Genomic DNA, 19922 nt, shown 5'->3' on the forward strand with positions numbered 1-19922 from the left:
TCCAAGTAGTCTATCACCTTTCTTATTAGGCAAAAAGCCTCAAAATGAGGAGTCACAATTATATCAAATAGGTGCCCAAAAGGCAAAAAAAAAAGAAAGATTGGGACTGCGGAGCCTGCAGTTTGCCCTGGGAGAGGCCGCTGGCCCTAGCAGCCCTCCACTGAGGCTGGTACTTTGAATACCAGGATGCTTAAAAGCTAATTAAAATCTTTGTGGACCTAAACCTGACTTTAGTCCACCCAGGGTGCTAAGACCCTGAGCTCGTGTAAAGGTGATATCCCAGGCCATGCTGTGTTCAGCCCAGGAACGTAGCAGAATCACAATCTCTTCTGGTCTTTTTTATTTGCTTGTCAGTTGTATGTGTGTGTGATTAAAAACTGCTGGATGGGCTCTTTAATAACGAGGACTGACTCAACTTTTGCCATTCGTGCACTCTAGACCAAACCTCCTCCTCTTCCTCCTGTACCTTTCTGCTGTTTTCCTACAGAAGCAGCATTTCATTGCTGTCAGCCTCCTCTTGTCTCAAACTGTCACGCTCACATCTCAAATTTAACACAACTCCCGCTGCCGTGGGAAGCACAGAGCATCCAGGGTGAGCTGCAATTAAAAAATTCTCAGTGTTATTTTGCAGGCCACCTGTAATCGCAAATCCTTCTACTATCTATCTAATCTATCCAAGTGAAAACCGGCCTTTCCCTTGCCTTTTCATTTTGTAAGAAAATCAGCCCCAATATTCCCAAGCATCATTCATCGCTTGAAGTGTCAATAGAATGGCATTAAAGAAAATTACTGTTCAGTAATGAAATTACCTACAATCCTATGCGGCCAATTTATGAATGAGCTATAAAAATTCACCCGCCCCACTGCGCCGGAGAGGAGCTGGCGGACCCAGGACCCTCCGAGGTGCCAGGAAAGACCCTGCTGTCCAGGAGGTCTGAGCAGACGTGAGACGGACCAAACCGCTTGCGTGCCTTGGAGGAGCTCCACAACGGCTGCCTCGTCGCTGGCAGACAGCAGAGACAGCGGCAACCTCTGGCGCAACTTGGCAAAAAGGATTACCAAGGACAGAGCCCGAGTCTGAGGTAAAAGAAGGAATACAGGCAGCTTAGAATAAAGAGTAACATTGGTAAAAACAAAGAAAAAAGGCAACGTTTTCACCAATCCTTTCTCAAGTCCCTTATTTGCATTTTCCGACGCCAGCTCACAGCTACAACATGGAAACGGTTTGACCAAGTGATGTATCTGCAGGTTTCTATGGTGATCAGCACATAAATTGCCTGCCCAGCCGTGTGTGAAAGAAACCATCCGTTTCGGAAACTGCAAATTCTATGCAGAGAGAAAACCGCTCCCTGAATCATGGATTGTACCGCACGACAGAAAGCCCAGCACTTCTTTACCAGCTGGAGATTTCTATGGGTAGAGAAGCGTGGGACAGTGCAGTTAGGCGATAACTCAGAAGAGGACAAAAAACCTCTATAAAAATAACACTCATTGCCACTAAAAAATTACAATACATAACATCATTTTAAAATATCGATACACACAGAATACATACAAAATATCTCTAAGTATCTGAAACACTGATTCATAGAGGAGCACTTGAAAACCCTGTAGGTAGATAAAAACTGGCTGCTTACAGACGGCTGCTGGGCGTGTTGCTCCCCAGCTGCGCCTGTGGGAGGGGAGCTCGGAGCTGAGCCCCGGGGGAAGCTGCCAGGCTCCGGCCAGGATTTTGGAGGCAGTTAGACGCTAGAAGGTGTGACAGGAACTTAGGCTTTTTTGTTTGTTTTACACTTTTCTTTAAAAAATGCCTTGAAAATGTTTGCCATCTACCCTGATACAGACAGAATGGCTCCACACACCCAGCAGAGAGGGTGCCGACCCTTTCCCGTCAGTAAGGGTAGAGAGGTGCAGGATTTTTCACATTCCTTGAGGTGACCTTCACCTAGAGCAGAAAGAAAATGGTAAATGAGGATTCTGTACTACAAAATTTGATGAGGAAGTTTTTGAAGACCTTAAAACCATGCAAAGAGTAATCCTGACAAAATGAGATTATTGTCATTATTACTATTAAGAGGAGGCAACACAGGACAGAAATGGTTGTTAGGAGATCTGAAGCCAAGAAAAGGTGCCCTGGAGACACGGTGGAATTCCTGTGCTGAAGCTCGTGCTGTCCTTAATGGAGTACCTGGGTCCGAGATTCTCTTTAATTACACAAATCACCTCTATGTAAAGAGAAAAGTTGGAGTGGAGCAGAAAGAGCTGGCTTATGCTGGTATCTTCATCTCCTTGAATTTGTGTCCCGGCCTTAATCTCAGAACAAGTATGCTTGACATGAGCACATTATGGTCAATACACACGGTCAAAGTTAACACCAAGAATAAACTGTAAATGGTAATTTCTTTTAAGCCTTGAATCATCTATATTTGGGAGTCCCTCGATTGGTTTCCCACCAGCCCATCAACAGGTCAACTCCTGTTCCACCAAAAATCAAATTATGATCTAGGGACAAGTATCTTATTTGTAGCAAAGTCAGCATCCAAATATTGCACCAAAAGCTTTTGCCCTCTACCCAGAAACCTACGACAGTGATTTTACAAGTGGACGGAGAAAGATGCCACGCATTATTTTCCTATTGAAAAAGCTGATTGCTTTCCAGTTCAGAAAACAAAATTCCCCGCAAGCGACCCCCCTGTCACCAGCCAACGGAGGTGGGCAGCCCCGCGGCAGGCGCCCGCCGTGCAGGCCACGCAGGCCACCAGCCCGGCACCCCGGCGGTTGTCACGAGCCGGCAGGTAACGCTAAATTTCTCCAGGGAATGTTTTGATTTTGATCAGGCATGGAAAGAAAACGCTTTCAGATAAATAAGCATATTCAGTACAGTAAATAATGTTTCCAGATGAAAATAAATATACATATTTTCTAATATATTGTTACACTAGCGGAGCAACACACATACTATTTCTTGTATACATGGCATGAAACATAAAATTACTGTATCTGAAATTTCCAAGTGAAATTCCAGACACTTCCCGAGCACAAAATATTTTCCATGCCATTCTGTGGACATTAAGTGTTAAAAAAACTCCCAAAAAACCAACAAAAAAACCCACAAAACCAAATCTGGTCGTTTCATAGCACCCTGATTTTGACATAAAGGCTTCTATCCCTTCCCCTGTCCTGCAGTGCGCTCCTCTCGCCGTGCCTGCCGCATCGTTCCTTCCCCAGCACAGAGGGGTCAGCCCACCTCTGCCAAGAGCAGGCATGGACCGGGCGGATCAGCATGTCTATCCCACACCCCCAAATCAGAAACACAACTTCGTACGTGTACGTACAAACGCATACCCCTGTGGACAGCACTTCTCGTGAAGAGCTATTTTAAGACATTAAAGCTAAGAGGAATGTTTTTTTTTCCTTAAAACAAGTATGACTTATTTGTGCTAATGAAACATCTAAGCATGTAATAGTTGATCTCCAACAGCAAGTATCAGCTACAGTCATGGTAACAGGGCAAATGACAAATGGTAAAAGGGAATTAAATTCATGTACTGGGTAACCAGCTGATTGTATAACCTGTGTAGAAGGCTTCTGAATTCATGTTCACTGTCCTCATCAACAACGACATGAAACCTTGTCTTTGTAAAAGTGTTGTCCCTCATGGATCTTTATGGTGCTGGAAAAAAATAAAAAAATCTCAAATGCTGACTGCCACACACTTCAGGCAGAAGCACTGATTCCATCTATTTAGGGTACTCCCAAAAGGAAAGTGTGGATAATAAAAATGAGCACTGGCAACCAGACAAAAGCTGCCAATCAGTACAGACTAAGTCACTAGCTAGCACTTTCCAGCTGGGAAAGCACCACGTCCATTCCTCTCGAAAATCCTCCCCTGTGCCCAGGACTGTTATCTGCCGACAGCCAAGGGGAAGGCGAAGGGCTAACGGCGGGGCTGAACGCACGTAGTGCCCTTCAGGAACCAAACCAGGAATTTCTCAATTCACATACAACTCGGAGCAGACAGTGATTGTAGGTTTAAAAAAAAAAAAAAAAAAAATGTTTACACTCTGTTTTTCCCCAAACAGGCTTTGAAATGCCAGCCAGTTTTGTTTTACCCTGTTATGGAGAAACATAAATGCCAACTCATAACACATATTAGGAAATTAGTATGGCTGAGAAAAAGGATATAATAGACACAATGATTTTCTTTTCCGAAGTCAATTACTCTAGCTCCCCAGCCTGAATTAAGCAGCTGCAAATGTTCAGAAAGCAGCTGCTCCCCATAACCCCCTCTGCACGCCTGCCGACTCTGCCAGCATGCAGCACCGGGGCCGCAGCCCTGAACTCCAGTGCAGACCAGTAACCCCAGGGTGGCCTGGCTTTCCGAGGTCACTCTGAGCATCATCTAGTCACCCAGGACCACACGATGCCCGTGTCCTCCACAAGTACGTCAGTAGTTTTATTTTTTGCAAAGCGCTACACAATCCCAGTGCGTAGGTAGGAGGAAAGCGAGAGACCTGGGCTCCCTCAGGCACCTCCCACATTGCCAGCTTGCTGGAGAGCTTGGAGTTGCTGTCCATTAAGGCTCACACGAAGAACCGCTGGCTACCAACATTTCCTGACACCGTCACTCTACAATAGTTTTACAAACAGCACCGCTGCATGAAGAAATGCGCCCCTCCTGCTACCATGTGGGACCTGACGAACGTGCAGACCCAGAAGACACTGTGAGCCCACGGCCCAGAGCTACCGCCATCTGGGAAACCCCTTGCACAAGGAAATGAACCCCAGCACGGAGCCGCAGTCCCACTTCTGCTACCTCAGACGTGCCTGAACAACCACAGAAGATGCATGTATTCAAGATGCCTGACCAATAAACAGTAAACAATCAACAGTAAAAATCAGTAGCCCGTAAACAATAAGTCTATAAATTTATTTAGCATTCTGTTCCAAATAACTCAATAAATACAAACCTTTTAACAGATAAAGGGAAGCCAGTAGCGTGGTGACTGCTTTTAATCAGAACAAACCATCTTACTTTCTAAAACTCTTAAACTCTGAACATTAATCAGTGTTTATTGCTTGGAGACTGCAAGTCCCCTTACTACTGCACAGAGCCCAAAGACTGTATGTCCCACGCCATGCTCAGAGAGAGGGCATTTCATCAGCTAGATTATTTTGTCAAATCAAGGCAGAGCCTGCCACGTGGCGCCTGTTCTACGCCCAGTGAAATTAGCAGTGACTGGAATAACCCATGGCTGGAAATTTAAACTGTTTATAACCTTTGTGTAAACTTCTAGAGCCAGTCATTGAGCAGTGCAGCATTCACTGCGGTTTCCATTATGGCAAGGAAGCAGACGACGCTCTGCCCTCGGGTGTTGGAGGCATCGGGCGATGCAGAGCAATCGCTTCTACAGCCACCGGTCTTCGCAGGGTGTGCAGAGGGGGAGCGGAGGGTGGCTGTGGCTGAACAGAGCATTCACCCACTCCAGATTCAGACAGGATAACGTGTGCTTCCTTCTTAGCACCCCCAAATCTGAGTTTAACCACTTCTTTTTCTGTTGGGGTAGAATGGGAGGAAGCAGAAGTATGTGTGTGTAAAAGGGAAGAGGGGAGGAGGCCGAGAACAGCGCAGTGTGCCGAGATCTCCAAACACTTCTCTTCTACAGCTATGACGGGAGCAGGCATACTCACCTACCAAGGAGAAAAAATGAATGAACACAGCTTCTCTAGCGAGACCCCACTAACACGGAGAGGTGGGCTGCTAGTGGCACACACAGGGTGAGGCTCCATCGCCCAGCGTAACGTGGCCACAAAAGCCCTGCAGCTCAAGCTCCAATTCACCTTCTAGGAAGACATCCTGCTTCACTGTGAAGACTGCAAGTAATGGAGATTCCTCCCTGAAGACATGGAGGTTGTTTGAACCTTTAACTATCTGTGCCACTTATGACGAAGAAGGAAAAAAAGGCAGCCGAGGACTTCATCCACCCTTTGCAGCTCCTGCTTCCAGCTGCACCTGTCCCTCCTTCCACAAGGCTGAAAGGCCGCACACCTCTGTAATGCTGGTTTTTGCAAGCAGATACGTAAGGTTCCCAGGTAATCAAGTCACATTTAACCTTCCTTTGGATTAATTAGGTAAAGTAGGCTGAAAGCAGGTTCACTGATGATGAAGACACAGGATCTTTTCCCTCACTTGGCTGTTCCTTCCCTACCCCACCTCTGGCTGTTGCTACTGAACCCTTCACCTGCTATGTGAAGGTAAACAAGGTCCATTGCTTAAGGTTTGGGGCTCTGAAGAAGCCGTGCATTCTCCCAAAGACTTCCAGTGTGACGCATGCTAAAGTGGGAAGGGCCAAACCCACGAGACTCTGCGGCTGAAGCATCGCAGTCCTCACCCACACCAGCACCCCCGGGTACAGCCTCCTGGCATAACCAGCACAGAGGACACCGTGCAGATGTGCCAGCTGGAGCACATCTGTCAGCCGCGGCTCAGCGCTGCCAAAGCGAAGCTCTGCTCCTCAGGCAGGAGCACCATCCCACCAGGCAGGGTTCATTTCAGCCTCGCCAGGCAAGGCTTTCTAGAAACCCACCCGCAGAGAAACAGCCTAACACTCCTCGCAACTTACGGGCAGCAAAACAAGAGACTGGCACGCTGTCTTCCAGAGAGAGCTTGCATAAATCAAAACTTCATTATGCCACATTTTGAATGTTAGATTTTCTACAAGATGGTGAAGTGCACAGATATAGAACCTGGTTTGCATTGGTAATTGAAATCAATTAGCATAATCCTCCCCGAGTCCTGCAATCACTATTTTTTAGACTGAACCCTTCTTGATGGTTTTAAAAAAAATATTTTCTTTTTCCATAAGGACAATTATTAGACTTAAAAACAATACCCACCCTTGAAAGAAAGCTGGAGCCACAACTGAGTATGCACCTGCTACCACATCATCATAATGCAGCAGTAAAATATTCCCTTTTTCAACTCTCAACACTTTTTGTTAATTTTATAAATGCCGTGATGGATCATCACAAAAGCCCTTTTTGAAGTAAGCGTGTTTAATCTTTCAAAGAGATTGATTCGAAATTGACCCAGTTTCAAGTGAATAAAAATTGTAAGAGTTTCAAATTGATTCAATTTCGAGTCTACTCAAATCACATGTTTTACATCTAACCTTTGGATCCAAGAGAGAAATATTTCCATTTTTCTTCAAAGAGTGGGGCCACTCAAAGGAACTAATACTTCTCTTTTCAAAGTTTCTGCAGTACAGCGTAGTACTTACGCCAAAGCAACACAGAAGTCTTGCTTCCTGAAGTACAGCACTGCAATTTTTTTTTTTTTTTTTTTAACTTTTAGAACATATGTTTTCATATTTGTGGACCATACGCTCCTGCAGTGACCCCCAGACTCCAAGGCTCACAAAGTTCATCTGTTTCCGAATGCAGACGAGGCAGAAGGGCAGGAGGGAAAGGCAAGCTCAGGGCACCTTTGTTCTCCCTCCAGTTCTGACATAGTTCAGGGGCTTATGTAGCTCTTGGCATCTGCTGTAAAATAAAAAAAACCCTGATGGCTTCATCTAACCTACGCTTTTTTCATACAGCATCGAGCAGCTGCAGAGAAGAGTGCCTAGGATGCAGCCTCACCACTTGCTCCGAGATGTGGTGGACGCTCCTCAGGACGGCTCCAGCTGCGATGCTGCTTGTCCCATGGGGCACCGTAAGGCGTTGCGGTGCAAACGACGCAGAGCACGCAGCTTCAAAAGATTCAGGCACAGATACCCCCCGCTCGCTCGGGCGCCTGGTAAATTGCTGCAGAGTAATCACCCAGCAGACAGCGATCGTCTGCACAGCCACCACACACCACCAAATAACCAGCATGCACAAAGCTCAGCACTCAGCCACACCCGACCAAGGTGTGCTCTGACCAGCACCGGGAGCAGCAGAAACAGGAGCAACCCGCAGAGAGTCGGAGCGGCTCCTGGAAAGCCACGCAGCCGTACGGACACAGCATTGCAGGGGATGGCTTTTTGCATGGGAGAGTACAGCCAGAGCAGGACCCGTATCTGAAAAGAACCCAAGGTGCTTCTCTTCCTGGCTGGCCACTAGTGCAAGTTTTCCACCTTATCTCTGCTCCATCCGCCCCCCCCCCCCCCCCCCCCCCCTTTTTTCTTTCTCTTTTTCTTCTTCTTCTTCAGATTGTCACCAACAGGAACTTTTGCTGTGATAGTTGATGTATGTCATCAACCATGCAGATAAACCACTGTGCCCGTAAGCCTGTCTCAACATCCTTTGGGCAGCATAGGGTAAAACATTCTTCCGCCATTCTCACAAGAAAAATGCTGTTAAAAGCAAACCAGGTCTCGGAGAGGTCTTACACTGTAAGCATCCTAGTCTCCTGCTCAGCCAGTGTGCAGTCTCTGAGCCTTCCTGCACATCAGGTGGAGCAGATAACACCACAAGGATAAGAGGCCGTGATGACTGTGAACTATGGGTATGAACAAACCTTACTGATACTAAAATACAACACATTATATACTCCTCATAGAACAGGAATAAACATCTGTATAAAAGAAATAAAAAAAAATAAAGATCTATTGACATTTCAAGATGGCATTCACAATTTACATAAACCTGGTATTGCTTCAAGATAAGAAACACCCATAGCAGAAAAAAACAACCATAAACCCTCCAACAAACTAGTTTACATTTTAGACATCTGAAAATTCAACTGAAGTCACAGGCAAAGACTTTTTTTTTTTTTTTAAATGAAACTGCAACTTGCAAAAAGGACAAAGATCACACTATTAGGTGCATGTGAAATATTTAAAACGCAGACTGGGGTTAAGTTCTGCTCTCTTTGGCTTAAATAAGGCTCTGATTTCAACAGGGTTACAAAAGAACAGGGATTTCTGCATACACACATTTACAGAGTCAAAGACTAAGTCAAGTTCAGATTCATAACAGTGTAAGTCGGTACACAAATACAACTCCAGTTGCGAAGTTCTATTAAAAATTCTATTGTGGGCAATTAGGATACCTAACACATTTGTTTAGAGTTTGTTTACATCCTGAAATAATACAGTTTGTCTTCATATTAGTAGGCACAAAGACACTTGCCAAATGAACTCCAGTTACCCATCAATTAATTCCTGTGCTGGAAAGCCCTGAGTGATGATAAAAGGAAGCCAGCGTCTCCTACACACCTGAAACAAGCTGCAACCAGATGCACGTTGAGCAATTCCGATTTATCATAAAGTCTGTAAAGAATCCAAGAATATCTGTCCTTGAACTCAAAGTATTTCTGTCTAGACAGGTTTGGTTTCCACTTCCTTATCACAAGAAATACAGAGGTAAGACACAAGCCAGAGATTTTATTCACAGGCCGCACTGACCACAAACAATTCGGATGAGTTCGACAGGTTGCTATCCCTGCATCTAGTCAAAGGCTGCACACGTTTAATAACCACAGTGATTTTCTGGTTTAGCAATGCTGAAAATTAATTTGTGCCAGGTCAAAAATGCTTGAAGAGACAGAAGAAAACTCTTTTTAGGCACTTATAATTGGCTAAATACATATGTACCTAAGTTCCTACGATACTAGTCTGATACTCAGTGAGCATAGGCACCCGATTCCTGATTTTCTATGCTCCAAGTAGAAAAATGTGAATGTTTCCCAAATTGTGGATACCAGATACAACTTTGTATGTATGCATAAATATTTATGCTCAAAAATCTGTAACTTTCACTCTCACCACAGAGGCTGAAGTATAGTAATAATGTAAGTGAATAAATACCTAAGTATCCGTGAACACTCCAGTTCACTCCCAGGCTGACCTAGTTCTTTGGTAAATAAGCTTTTTCAAGCCGTTTCCCCACTGAGAGTCCAGGCCTTGGAAATACCTTAAACATACAGTGTTCTCCTTAAACCTGTTTTTATTGCAAAAATAGGTGGAGTGCGTGGCATGTATTTCTGGAATCTAGGAAGCTTGTGCTATACAGTAATTCAAATTTGAATCTCCTCTCTACTTTTTACTTAATTGAAGGAAAACCCAAAAGGTTCAACAACGAAAGAGAAAGGAAAACTCACATTTAAGCAAACACACTACTTCAAATACGAGAAAATAGACAGCCAACCTGGAATGCAGCAGAGTATTCTGAAAAGGAGGGAAATCAAGATCTCAAATATTAGAAACTTTATTACTCAAGTACTTCATTAGCATGGTTTCATCTTAACTTTGTTAATCATCAAGTAAACTTCGCAGCAAACTCCCAATATTAAATTGAGGTACGTAATATTACTGTAGTTCACTCCAGGAATTAATTTATCACTAATCTCATCTGTAAATATATATGGCTCCCTTGAGTCACACTGTAACCACCACCATTATGAAGTTCCACACAGTTTAAAAGAGATTTTGGCGATTAGTGGCATAGGGAAGCTGTGAAACTCAGCACACACTTAGAACGTCAAAATCATCCTTGGTGGTTAACACACTCGTTGCACAAACTTTCTTTGGACTTTCAAATCTGCTTAGCCACAACATACACGCACATAACGATGTTTCTTTATACTTGAAACAGAAAAATCCACCCAGTCTCCTCCTGAACTCCCCCTGCCCCAGCACGACATCCTGCCTCCTACCCTTCCACACACATCACGCTCGGCGTTTAGACAACCTGGCAGCGCGTGTTCTGCTTCCAGTCTCACACCACCCACCCAGAACACCATCCTCTGTCGCAGATTCCTGTCCCACCTAGCCAGTATTTTACCAGCCCTATGCGGCTACTTCTCGATCACTTTTATCTTTCTCATGGTGCAGGGGGAGATGCATTGTTTTAATACACTGAATGTCATGGACACACGTGCATAGTAATGCCCTAAACTTACTTGCTTTACAGATGTGGAAAATACTGAACATGTGTTCAATTTCTGATCGCTCACAAGAGTCTAAAGCACCAGGCCTTGTTACTGTACTAGGGGTGGTGCACAAGAGGAAGATCCAGTAGAGGAACTTAAACAGAAGTCACATTATGTGTTTAAGAAACACAAAAAGATTCACTCTTTTGACCTCTGAAATGTATTTTATGCACCTACAGAAAGTATTTTCAGGATATCTGCAGAAGACTTCTCTTTCAAACCACCTTTTCTGAATGAGCAAGAGAGGATACAACACACATGCACACTTCTTCCCCAAAATGACAAACTGTTTTCCTCTGAGGGCGCTGGATACCACTGCTCTGTGTCAGCCATAGGGGTATGCTGTAAGGTCGCGGCTCACCTTGCAGGATTTCTGCTTTCCCAGAACAAACCTATAATGAAAACGTAACACTGAACAGCAGGGAGTTCACAGAATCACAGAATGTTCGCGTTGGAAGGGACCTCTCTGGGTCATCTAGTCCAAACCTCCTGCCGAAGCAGGGTCACCTACAGCAGGCTGCACAGGACCTTGTCCAGGCGGGGCTTGAATATCTCCAGAGAAGGAGACTCCACAGCCTCCCTGGGCAGCCTGGGCCAGGGCTCCGTCACCCTCAGAGGGAAGAAGTTCTTCCTCGTGTTCAGATGGAACTTCCTCTGCTTCAGTTTGTGCCCGTTGCCCCTTGTCCTGTCGCTGGGCACCACTGGAAAGAGTCTGGCCCCATCCTCCTGACACCCACCCTGCAGATATTTATAAGCATATATTAGGTCCCCTCGCAGCGTTCTCTTCTTCAGGCTGAACAAGCCCAGCTCCCTCAGCCTCTCCTCGTAGGAGAGATGCTCCAGTCCCCTCACCGTCCTCGAGCCCTCCGCTGGACACTCTCCATGAGTTGCATGTATTGTACATACGCTCGGTTTCACGCGTAACTCAAACAATGGATACATCCCCTTCAACGTTTAGACGTGAGCCAGCTTTCCATCCCAGGGTTTTGTTAAGTAATCACTTCATTATTCCTGCGTCATCTGGGCTCCCCCCTCCCCGACGCAGCCTGCAAGAGGAAAGAATGCCAGAGCTCCAAGGGAGCAATGGAGTCATGAAGTCAGCCCACGTCTGACAAACACCCATGGCAGCAGAAGGATCACACAGTTTTTCTCACTGTAGGCAAAAAAAATGCAATGGCACAGCTAGTCACACAGAAGTGAAGAGAAGGGGTAATCAACTCACGTCTAAAAGACTGTCTACTATACTGAGTAACGAGAAGTCATCTGTAAATTCAAAAAGTTATATTAAGCATTCTAATTTGCATCTCCTCGTTTCTGAAAATGGAAGCCTGGATCTCTTCGTTCTTTACCTCCTCTAAGGCCTTCAGTAAGTAAACAGACCTTCACTTCTTGCCTACTGTGTCTATCAATCCCTACAACATGGAGATATTTATAGTCCTAAGTTAATGTAAATATTAAATTACATTGAAACACCTCCTCTATCTAGTGATCACTATCATAATAATAAATAAATCTTAGAATATTTAAACAAAACAAGGTGAAAAAATACAAAGATAGTTCTCTGAAATCATTCAAGTACCATACCTCCAACTCAAAGAGCTTTGAAGTATCTTTTCTGGTTTGAGCATAAGGCTTGATTAAAACAAGATTTCTGCTAGACAGTTAACATTCAAAAACTTGCTTCCTATATTAGGTCTGTCTTAGAGGAAAAAAAGTCCCATACTCTTGTAAGTGACAGCATCCTTTCTGCACACTGTCTTGTGTCCTCAATCTCTCTCTCTCAATCCTCTTCCTTTACTTCATTTGGTGCTGCAATTCGAGAGCCAAATGCCTGTTCAAAATCAGTTCATCTGCACTGAAATCAACATTTCCACAAAATACAGAGTTGGAGAAACTGAGGTGTAGAAAGCTTCAAATGTTCACTGAAAACATGCCGAATCAGTGCTGAAGCTGGAAAAGAGAAGCAGGGCACGGCTTTGATGGAGGGCTAAGCCAGATGCCCCTGTTACAGCTCTGCATGTCAGAAATGTCTCCCTCCTTTTCATTTCTAACTCTGTCGCAGATGCAGTAAGCTATTCAGAAGCAACACGATGGTAAGGAACTCAAATGACCTCTCCCATCAGGAAAGCATAACCCTTCCCCACCTCTGGACTGCTGACGCCATGGCTGGAAGGAACATTACCAGTTCTATCATCACTTGGCAAGACAGAGAAATGATACAACTCAAATGAATTCAACAGTAAACGCATCTTATTTCCGCATCTGTTCTCAACCCTCTGAACAAATGCTGTCACAAGGGTATCAACAGCCATGTTTCTCAACACTTTTCAGTGGATCCCTTCTAACAGCTAAAACAAACCTTCTTTTCAGATACCCACATCAGGCTCCACACCTATCTTACTAACAACAGAGCAAATGCAAGTATTCAGCTGTAGCTCGGTGCTTACTGCCTTATATGCTATTCTGCCTCTAACAAAATAACTTGAATTTGTAAGTGGCATGCTAATTGTTTAAATTGGGATAATCGTAGTAACCCTGCAGAAACAAGCATCAGATTAATATACCCATAAATGAGAAACTGGTGACGGAAGACTGATACAAATGCTGACCAGTACCTTTCTCAATACATAATTCTAAGAAAATTTAAAAAAACCCCACAACTTCCATTTCAGATTAGTTTTTCACCCAGAAGTCCATTTACAACCATCCTCAAAACCAACCTCCAAAGTCTCATTTCATCCTAGCACGATAATACAGCAGGATAACAAGACTGTATCAAAAGGCAAGAAATTTAGCAATGTCACTCTGATCAGTGTAGTGGCTGCAGCATTTCTTGCACAATCGTAATCAGTCAACCAAGCAGAGGAGAAACCTCTGGGATCTGTCTGTTACCTGGGCATCAGATCTATTAACTATGCACTTTTCATAATGTTCCCTTAAAGAACTTTGTAGAAATAAATGGGTTTTAAATCATTACAGCTGAAGCTACTTGTCAGACACCACTTTTCTAAAAATATCTCTCTGTTGAGGATTACCAAAACAAAGCTATGGATTCTTGATCAAAGTCTCCTCTTTGCCAAACCTCCACAAGACCCAGATATTGCCAAAATAAAATAAAGTCATTACAGAACAGCTGCTTCCAATATTTTAAGACTTATTTGAACAACTTACAAGTTCTGGTTAACTGACTTCTAATTTTATAGTGGTTTACACAGGACCTAAGACCTTGTTAGATATTGCAGATCAACTATTTATGTGCAGTATTTGCTTTATGCGCAATATGTCATCTACTGAATCACTACGCTCTAGCATCAACAGTATTAAAGCAGCACCTGACACGTAGCAGAGCTTCAAAAAATTTGAAATAGCTATAGGGAAATTTTAACGTCTGTTCTTAAGCTTTCTGCACATAACTCCCTCTGCTCTAATCCATTATCGGTCGGCCAGTTCAGGTTTCATTGGGCGTTTTCTTCAGCATACTGACTACATGCACAACTGAGATCACAGAGGTTGAGATCATCTGTGGTAAGGGCAAGGTTTTCGATTCCAACCCCAGTGAAGTCACCATACACACACACACACAGAGTGACTCTTACTCGGGAAGTTCAGTGACATTCTTGATTACAGAATAACAAACCCTTAGTCTACTCAAATTAAACAAAAAAAAAAAAAACCAACAAAAAACCCCAAACCCAACGTACCCATCCCCAGCAACACACTTCCACTCCATTTCACATCACTATAACTCACTTGAATATCTTTAGCTGTTCGAACTAAAACTCTGCTATTGAATCACTCTCATCTGCTATGTACATGTTGACCAAAGCTTGTCAGGCCCAAATAAAAAGCTTTAGGAGCTGGGTAGATGCTGGATGCCCCCAAAAATGAGATCCTAGAGCGTCATGCTGTAACAGCACGACTGGACTTTTTAACATCCACATTTTGCAGGAGGCTATAAGCACTGTAGGAGCAGTCTATAAGCTACAAAGATCATTATTTGAGACTATTTCAGCTTTGAACAGATTTGATACGCATACCTGCTTGTACAGCAAGCCTCAAATCTCACCAGAACGTGCGTGGGCACTCCAAATAATAGTTCCCAAAGATACAGTGAAGGTCCTTCAAGCAGAGCGTCTAGGTTGCCTGCTGTACAAACCTGGAGAGTAAGAGAGCGTCTAACAGCAGGAGAGCTCCAACCACTTTCCGTTTATGGTCATGGGAGTTGTCCGTTAATTCGAATGGGAGAAGAGTCAAGAGAACACACACGCCACTCCTTTTCACACAAAATTCTTAAAGAAAATGGAAGTTTCTGCATTTTGTCACTCCTCGAGGAAATCCGACACTTAACAACACCTGCACGCAATGAGTATCCAAATGAGGAAGTCATAAAGAGCCAGCTGCCCTTTATTTAAAATGCCCTTTGCAAAAAAGTTGCCATACATTCTTTTGAGAGAAGCAGAACCATCAGGAATTCCACAGCCACAGAATTCAACATCATCTCCAGAACCATAAGCATCAATAAAGCCTGAGCATTGTCTTGAGAAGAACCACACTTGTATTCAAAATGAGGTCGAGAACACTGCACGGTTACAGTCACAGAGACTAGGATTTCAAAGACACGCTTTCTTGCAATAGAACAAGCTTGGATTTTAAAAAAATACAATAATTATGTACAGCAAAATATGTGGCCATAAGACCAGCCTTAAACTAAGGCCTTGTTTACACAACTTCTGCACTGTCAGGAAGTATTTGTGCTGGGAATGTAATTTTTTTTTCCCAAATCAATTAAATATTTGCAATTCTCACTGTGAAAAGAGCTATATACCATCTTTGTATTGACACGGGTATAACAAATTCCCACAGGGAAAAGGAATAAAAGCGTACCTTTACATTGATACAACATTTTCCTCAAGTGTAGAAGCTAATATAGCTTTCATCATTCAGTCAAGTAAAAGCAGTATGACTTTTTTCTACTTTATAGACAAGGCCTATGTTTAACAAGCACCAAAACACTTCGGAGTATTTGGAAGAACAGTCTCCTGAGCTCTGCTTTTTGTACTGTCCTCACCAAGTCACAGAGAACATTAAACACCTAAATACATTCAAAACTCTGATTAGACCCATGCCATGGTTTCTTAAATCACTGTTTAACAAACACACCTTTTGGGCAAGAACCAGAGTGTATCTACAAAACAGCCCAGCATAATCCAGAATTTACTAGGCTGCCTTCAGCTGCTCTGCTAGGCTGAGAAAAGCTGGACTTTATGTGCCGTTGTGTGCTACAAACACCCATTTTCGCATTGTTCCTCAATCACAGCCCGGCAGTAGGGAAACAGGAGGCACTAGAAAACATGAAGAATCTGCTATCTGTTGGGGAGAACAAAACAAATATCTGCTTTTATTAAGTGGAACAAGTTGCTCTCAATACACTGATCTGGAGCAAGGCCTGTTGGATGCTAAAAACCACACAATTCTATTACATTTAAGGCAAAATTGAACCATAGCAATAGCTGATACGAAAATTCATGGCATTTTTTTCTTTTAAACTTCAGACATTAAATTTTTTAACCTGCAGACGTGGTGGCAGTCAAGCTTTCTTAGTTTCCAATGCAGTATTTATGTTAAAAAACCCCTACTATTAATAAGCATTATCTCCCTGCCCCTCTAACACTGAAGTCCTCGAGAAGCTGGCTTCTACTTCATTTTTATAAATTTCTGGAAGATAAACCACAAACAGGTTTTCAGTTTTCACTTAAAAATGGGGTGCTGGATCAATTTGTCTGTCACATGAAGGCCCCAAGCAGAAACTGAGGAACCAGCACTGGGGTTGCCTTCTCCAACCTTCTTCCTTTTCAGCTGTGATTGTATCAGTCAGAATGATACAACCCGACTGATTGTATCAGAACAGGTCCTCCATGTTTTGAAGGATACACCTGGGCTCAGGAGAAGAGATATGCTCAATACTTCAGTATATAATCTTTTCCAAATTTTCTACTGATATCAGATGTTGCTAAAGTAAGTATCCAATCTTCAACTAAAACACAACACTATTAATTTCAGTCACTTGGATTTCAATGCACAGAATTAAACTAACACTAAACACTGTTCTTCCAGTGCTGAAGCAGAAAGTTTTCCTACTTAAAACAGAAAAAATTCTCAGACTCACGGTAACTACCATGGCATTTAGTTTTCAGTTGGCCTGATTAAAAACCGCTTTACACATTGCTCAACTTTTGCTTTCATGTGGTAAGACAATTTCAAGTCTTCTTGGGATGTGAAGGGGGGATTAAACAAAAATGCAGGTTTTGTGTGCTAATCTTTAAAGAAGGGACTAAGAGAGGAAGATAATGGAGGTAAACAAACTCCTTAGATCTTCTAGATCTTCCCCATGTCAGAAGGTGCAGGTCCTCCCACCCCAAACCCTCTGTAAACCAGGAAAGAAATAATGGTCTTAGACATAATTTTAAAGAGTTATAATGCAATGAGATTAAAAACTGCAATTTTATAAATAATGGACCTTTAGAATTTTACCCTAATAAAGCATGCTGTTCCCAGTAAGGAATAAGGGCCTAACCTTACAAGGCCTTTTGCATTAAAGCCACGCTACCTTCCTACAGCTGCCTACTGAATACAGCGTTCCACTCACACGCTGGCAGCACACAGGGTCAGGACCTAATCGCAAATGAAAAACTGTATTAAAAATTACCAAATATTAGGCAAAACAGCAGTCCTGTGGTTTGTCTTTCTTTTTTTAAACACTGTTCTTAGCTAAACCGAGCCCCCCCCACACACCTTTCGCTTCTATTAAAATATAAATCACAAGGAACAGCGTATGTGAAAGTTGGTGTTTCATGTAATACATAAAAGCGCACAAAGTTGTTTTCTAAAAAACAGCATTTGTATTAAAATTCTCAAAATGGATAGACATCTCTTAAACGCATGTCTGCAATTAAAATGACAGTTGTTAGAATTCTCTTGGTACATCACAACGATAAGATTTCCTTCTTTGCTGGCTGGAGGTACATCCCACAACAAAACCATCGGGGGGGGGGGGGGGGGGGGGCGGAGAAAAAGAAAAAACCACCCCCACCCTCCCAAAACCCCAAAAGGGTAAATTCTTGTAAATTTGAAGTAAATGAAGCCCGAGCTTGCAAGACACAGAAATTACAGTTAAAAGGATGGAAATAAGACATAAATGCCACCAACAATAGGCCCTTTTGTCCTGGCTTGTTCGGCACGACTGCTGCAAGGAAACTGTTAAGTAGTTTTTGGAGTAGTAGATAATGGGACTCCGCGGAGCTTTCCCAGGTTGGCACCGGCTGGAACAGCTGAGTTTTGAAGGCACTCTACAGACACCGGGCTGCTGCCGGCCCCGCGTCCCACGGAGGAGGGCTCTGCGCTTCCGAGAGCCGGTCATCCAAATCGGTCACCGCCAACCCAAAAAAGAAAACACCCTCGGGGCAAAGCCACCACCGCTCCCGTCCGACGAAGAAAAACTAAAACAAGAAATCACACACACGCACGCACGCCTAAAAAATTGTGCAGATCTGTAACGTTTTCACAGCTGACTTAAAAAAAAACAAACAAAACAAGAAAAAACACAACAGACAGAACGGAAAGCCCCCCAGACGCTCCCGCTCTCCTGCGAGCTCCCACCCGACACAGCAGGGAGCCAGACGGCGAGCCGCCCGCGGGGGCCGGCAGACCCCTCGGTCCCCGGGCGCGACCGGGTGCGGGGGGGAGGCGGGCGGGCCCCGCTCCCCGCCCCGCGCCCGCTGCCAGCCCGCGGCAGCCCCCGGCGGGAAAACCGCCGCCCCCGGGGCCGGGCGGAACGCGCACGCCGGAAAAAGCCGCGTTCCCAACACGGTTATTATTTCTTTTTTTTCTCTCTCTCCTTTTTTTGTTGCTTTTTTTGTTTTGTTTTCTTCCTGCGTGTGCCCGGTGCCGGCGGCTGCCGGGGCCCGGGCGCGGAGCCGCTCCCGCCGGCCGCCCCCGCCGCCGGCCCCGGCCCGCCGCCGCCCTCAGAGGATGGCGCAGGAGGAGCAGCACTGCTCGTCCCCGTTGGGCTGCGAGGCGTAGTTCATCTGCCGGACGATCTCGGCGAAGAGCTCGTCCACCGAGGCTTTGTTTTTGGCCGAGGTCTCCATGAAGGGGCAGCTCCACTCCTCGGCCAGGGCTTTGCCCTCCCCGAAGGAGACCTCCCGCTCGCCCTCCAGGTCCACCTTGTTGCCCACCAGGATCATGGGCACCCTCTCGTACCTCTTCACCCGGATGATCTGGTCCCGCATGGGCTTGATGTCCTGGAAGCTCTGCTGGTTCACCAGGCTGTAGACCAGGATGAAGCCCTGCCCGTTCTTGATGTAGAGGTCCCGCATGGAGGCGAACTGCTCGGTGCCCGCCGTGTCCAGGATCTCTAGCACCGACGGCGAGGAGTCCACCTCGATCTCCTTGCGGTAGAAGTCCTCGATGGTGGGGTCATACTTCTCGATGAAGGAGCCCGTCACGAACTGGACGGTGAGGGCGGACTTGCCCACGCCGCCCGAGCCCAGCACCACCACCTTGTACTCCCGCATGGCTCCCGGCGCGCCGCCTCCCTCGCCTCCCGCTCGGGGCTGCCGCTTCCCTCCCGCCCTCACGGCGGGCGGAGAAAGGGAGGGAGGGACCGAGGGAGGGAAGGAGGGAAGGGCTGAGGGAGGGCGGGCGTGAGGGAAGGGCTGAGGGAGGAAGGGAGGGAGGGGCACGCGCCCCCTCAGGCGTTCACTGGCGCCGCGCGGGGCCCGCCGGGGCAGGGAAGGGGCAGCCGCGCTTCACGGGGCCGCACCGGGCCTGGCCAGCCCCACCGCCGGGCAACGCCGCGCCCTGTGCGGGGCCGCTGTGGAGGAGGAGGAAGAAGCGGAGGAAGGAAGGCTGCGCGGCCGGCCCCGCCGCCCCTGCCCCGCGGCGGGACGGCGCTGCCGCGGCCCATGGCGCCCCGCGGCCCGCCCCGGCTCATTGGCTCCGTCCCATT

The 19922-nt window shown here is 45.4% G+C and overlaps 1 protein-coding gene across 1 annotated transcript; it reads right to left on the reverse strand.

Annotated features, from left to right (window-relative positions):
* Nucleotides 1–18781: 18781 nt before the first annotated feature.
* RAP2B (RAP2B, member of RAS oncogene family) lies at nt 18782–19666 on the reverse strand. The gene has a single exon (XM_009943120.2). It carries the CDS (start codon nt 19486–19488, stop codon nt 18937–18939), a length of 552 nt encoding a protein of 183 aa, XP_009941422.2. The 5' UTR covers nt 19489–19666; the 3' UTR covers nt 18782–18936.
* Between the last annotated feature and the right edge of the window lie 256 nt (nt 19667–19922).

This window comes from Opisthocomus hoazin, chromosome 4, assembly GCF_030867145.1.
Source record: "Opisthocomus hoazin isolate bOpiHoa1 chromosome 4, bOpiHoa1.hap1, whole genome shotgun sequence".
In the NCBI taxonomy this organism is placed as follows: Eukaryota; Metazoa; Chordata; class Aves; order Opisthocomiformes; family Opisthocomidae; genus Opisthocomus; species Opisthocomus hoazin.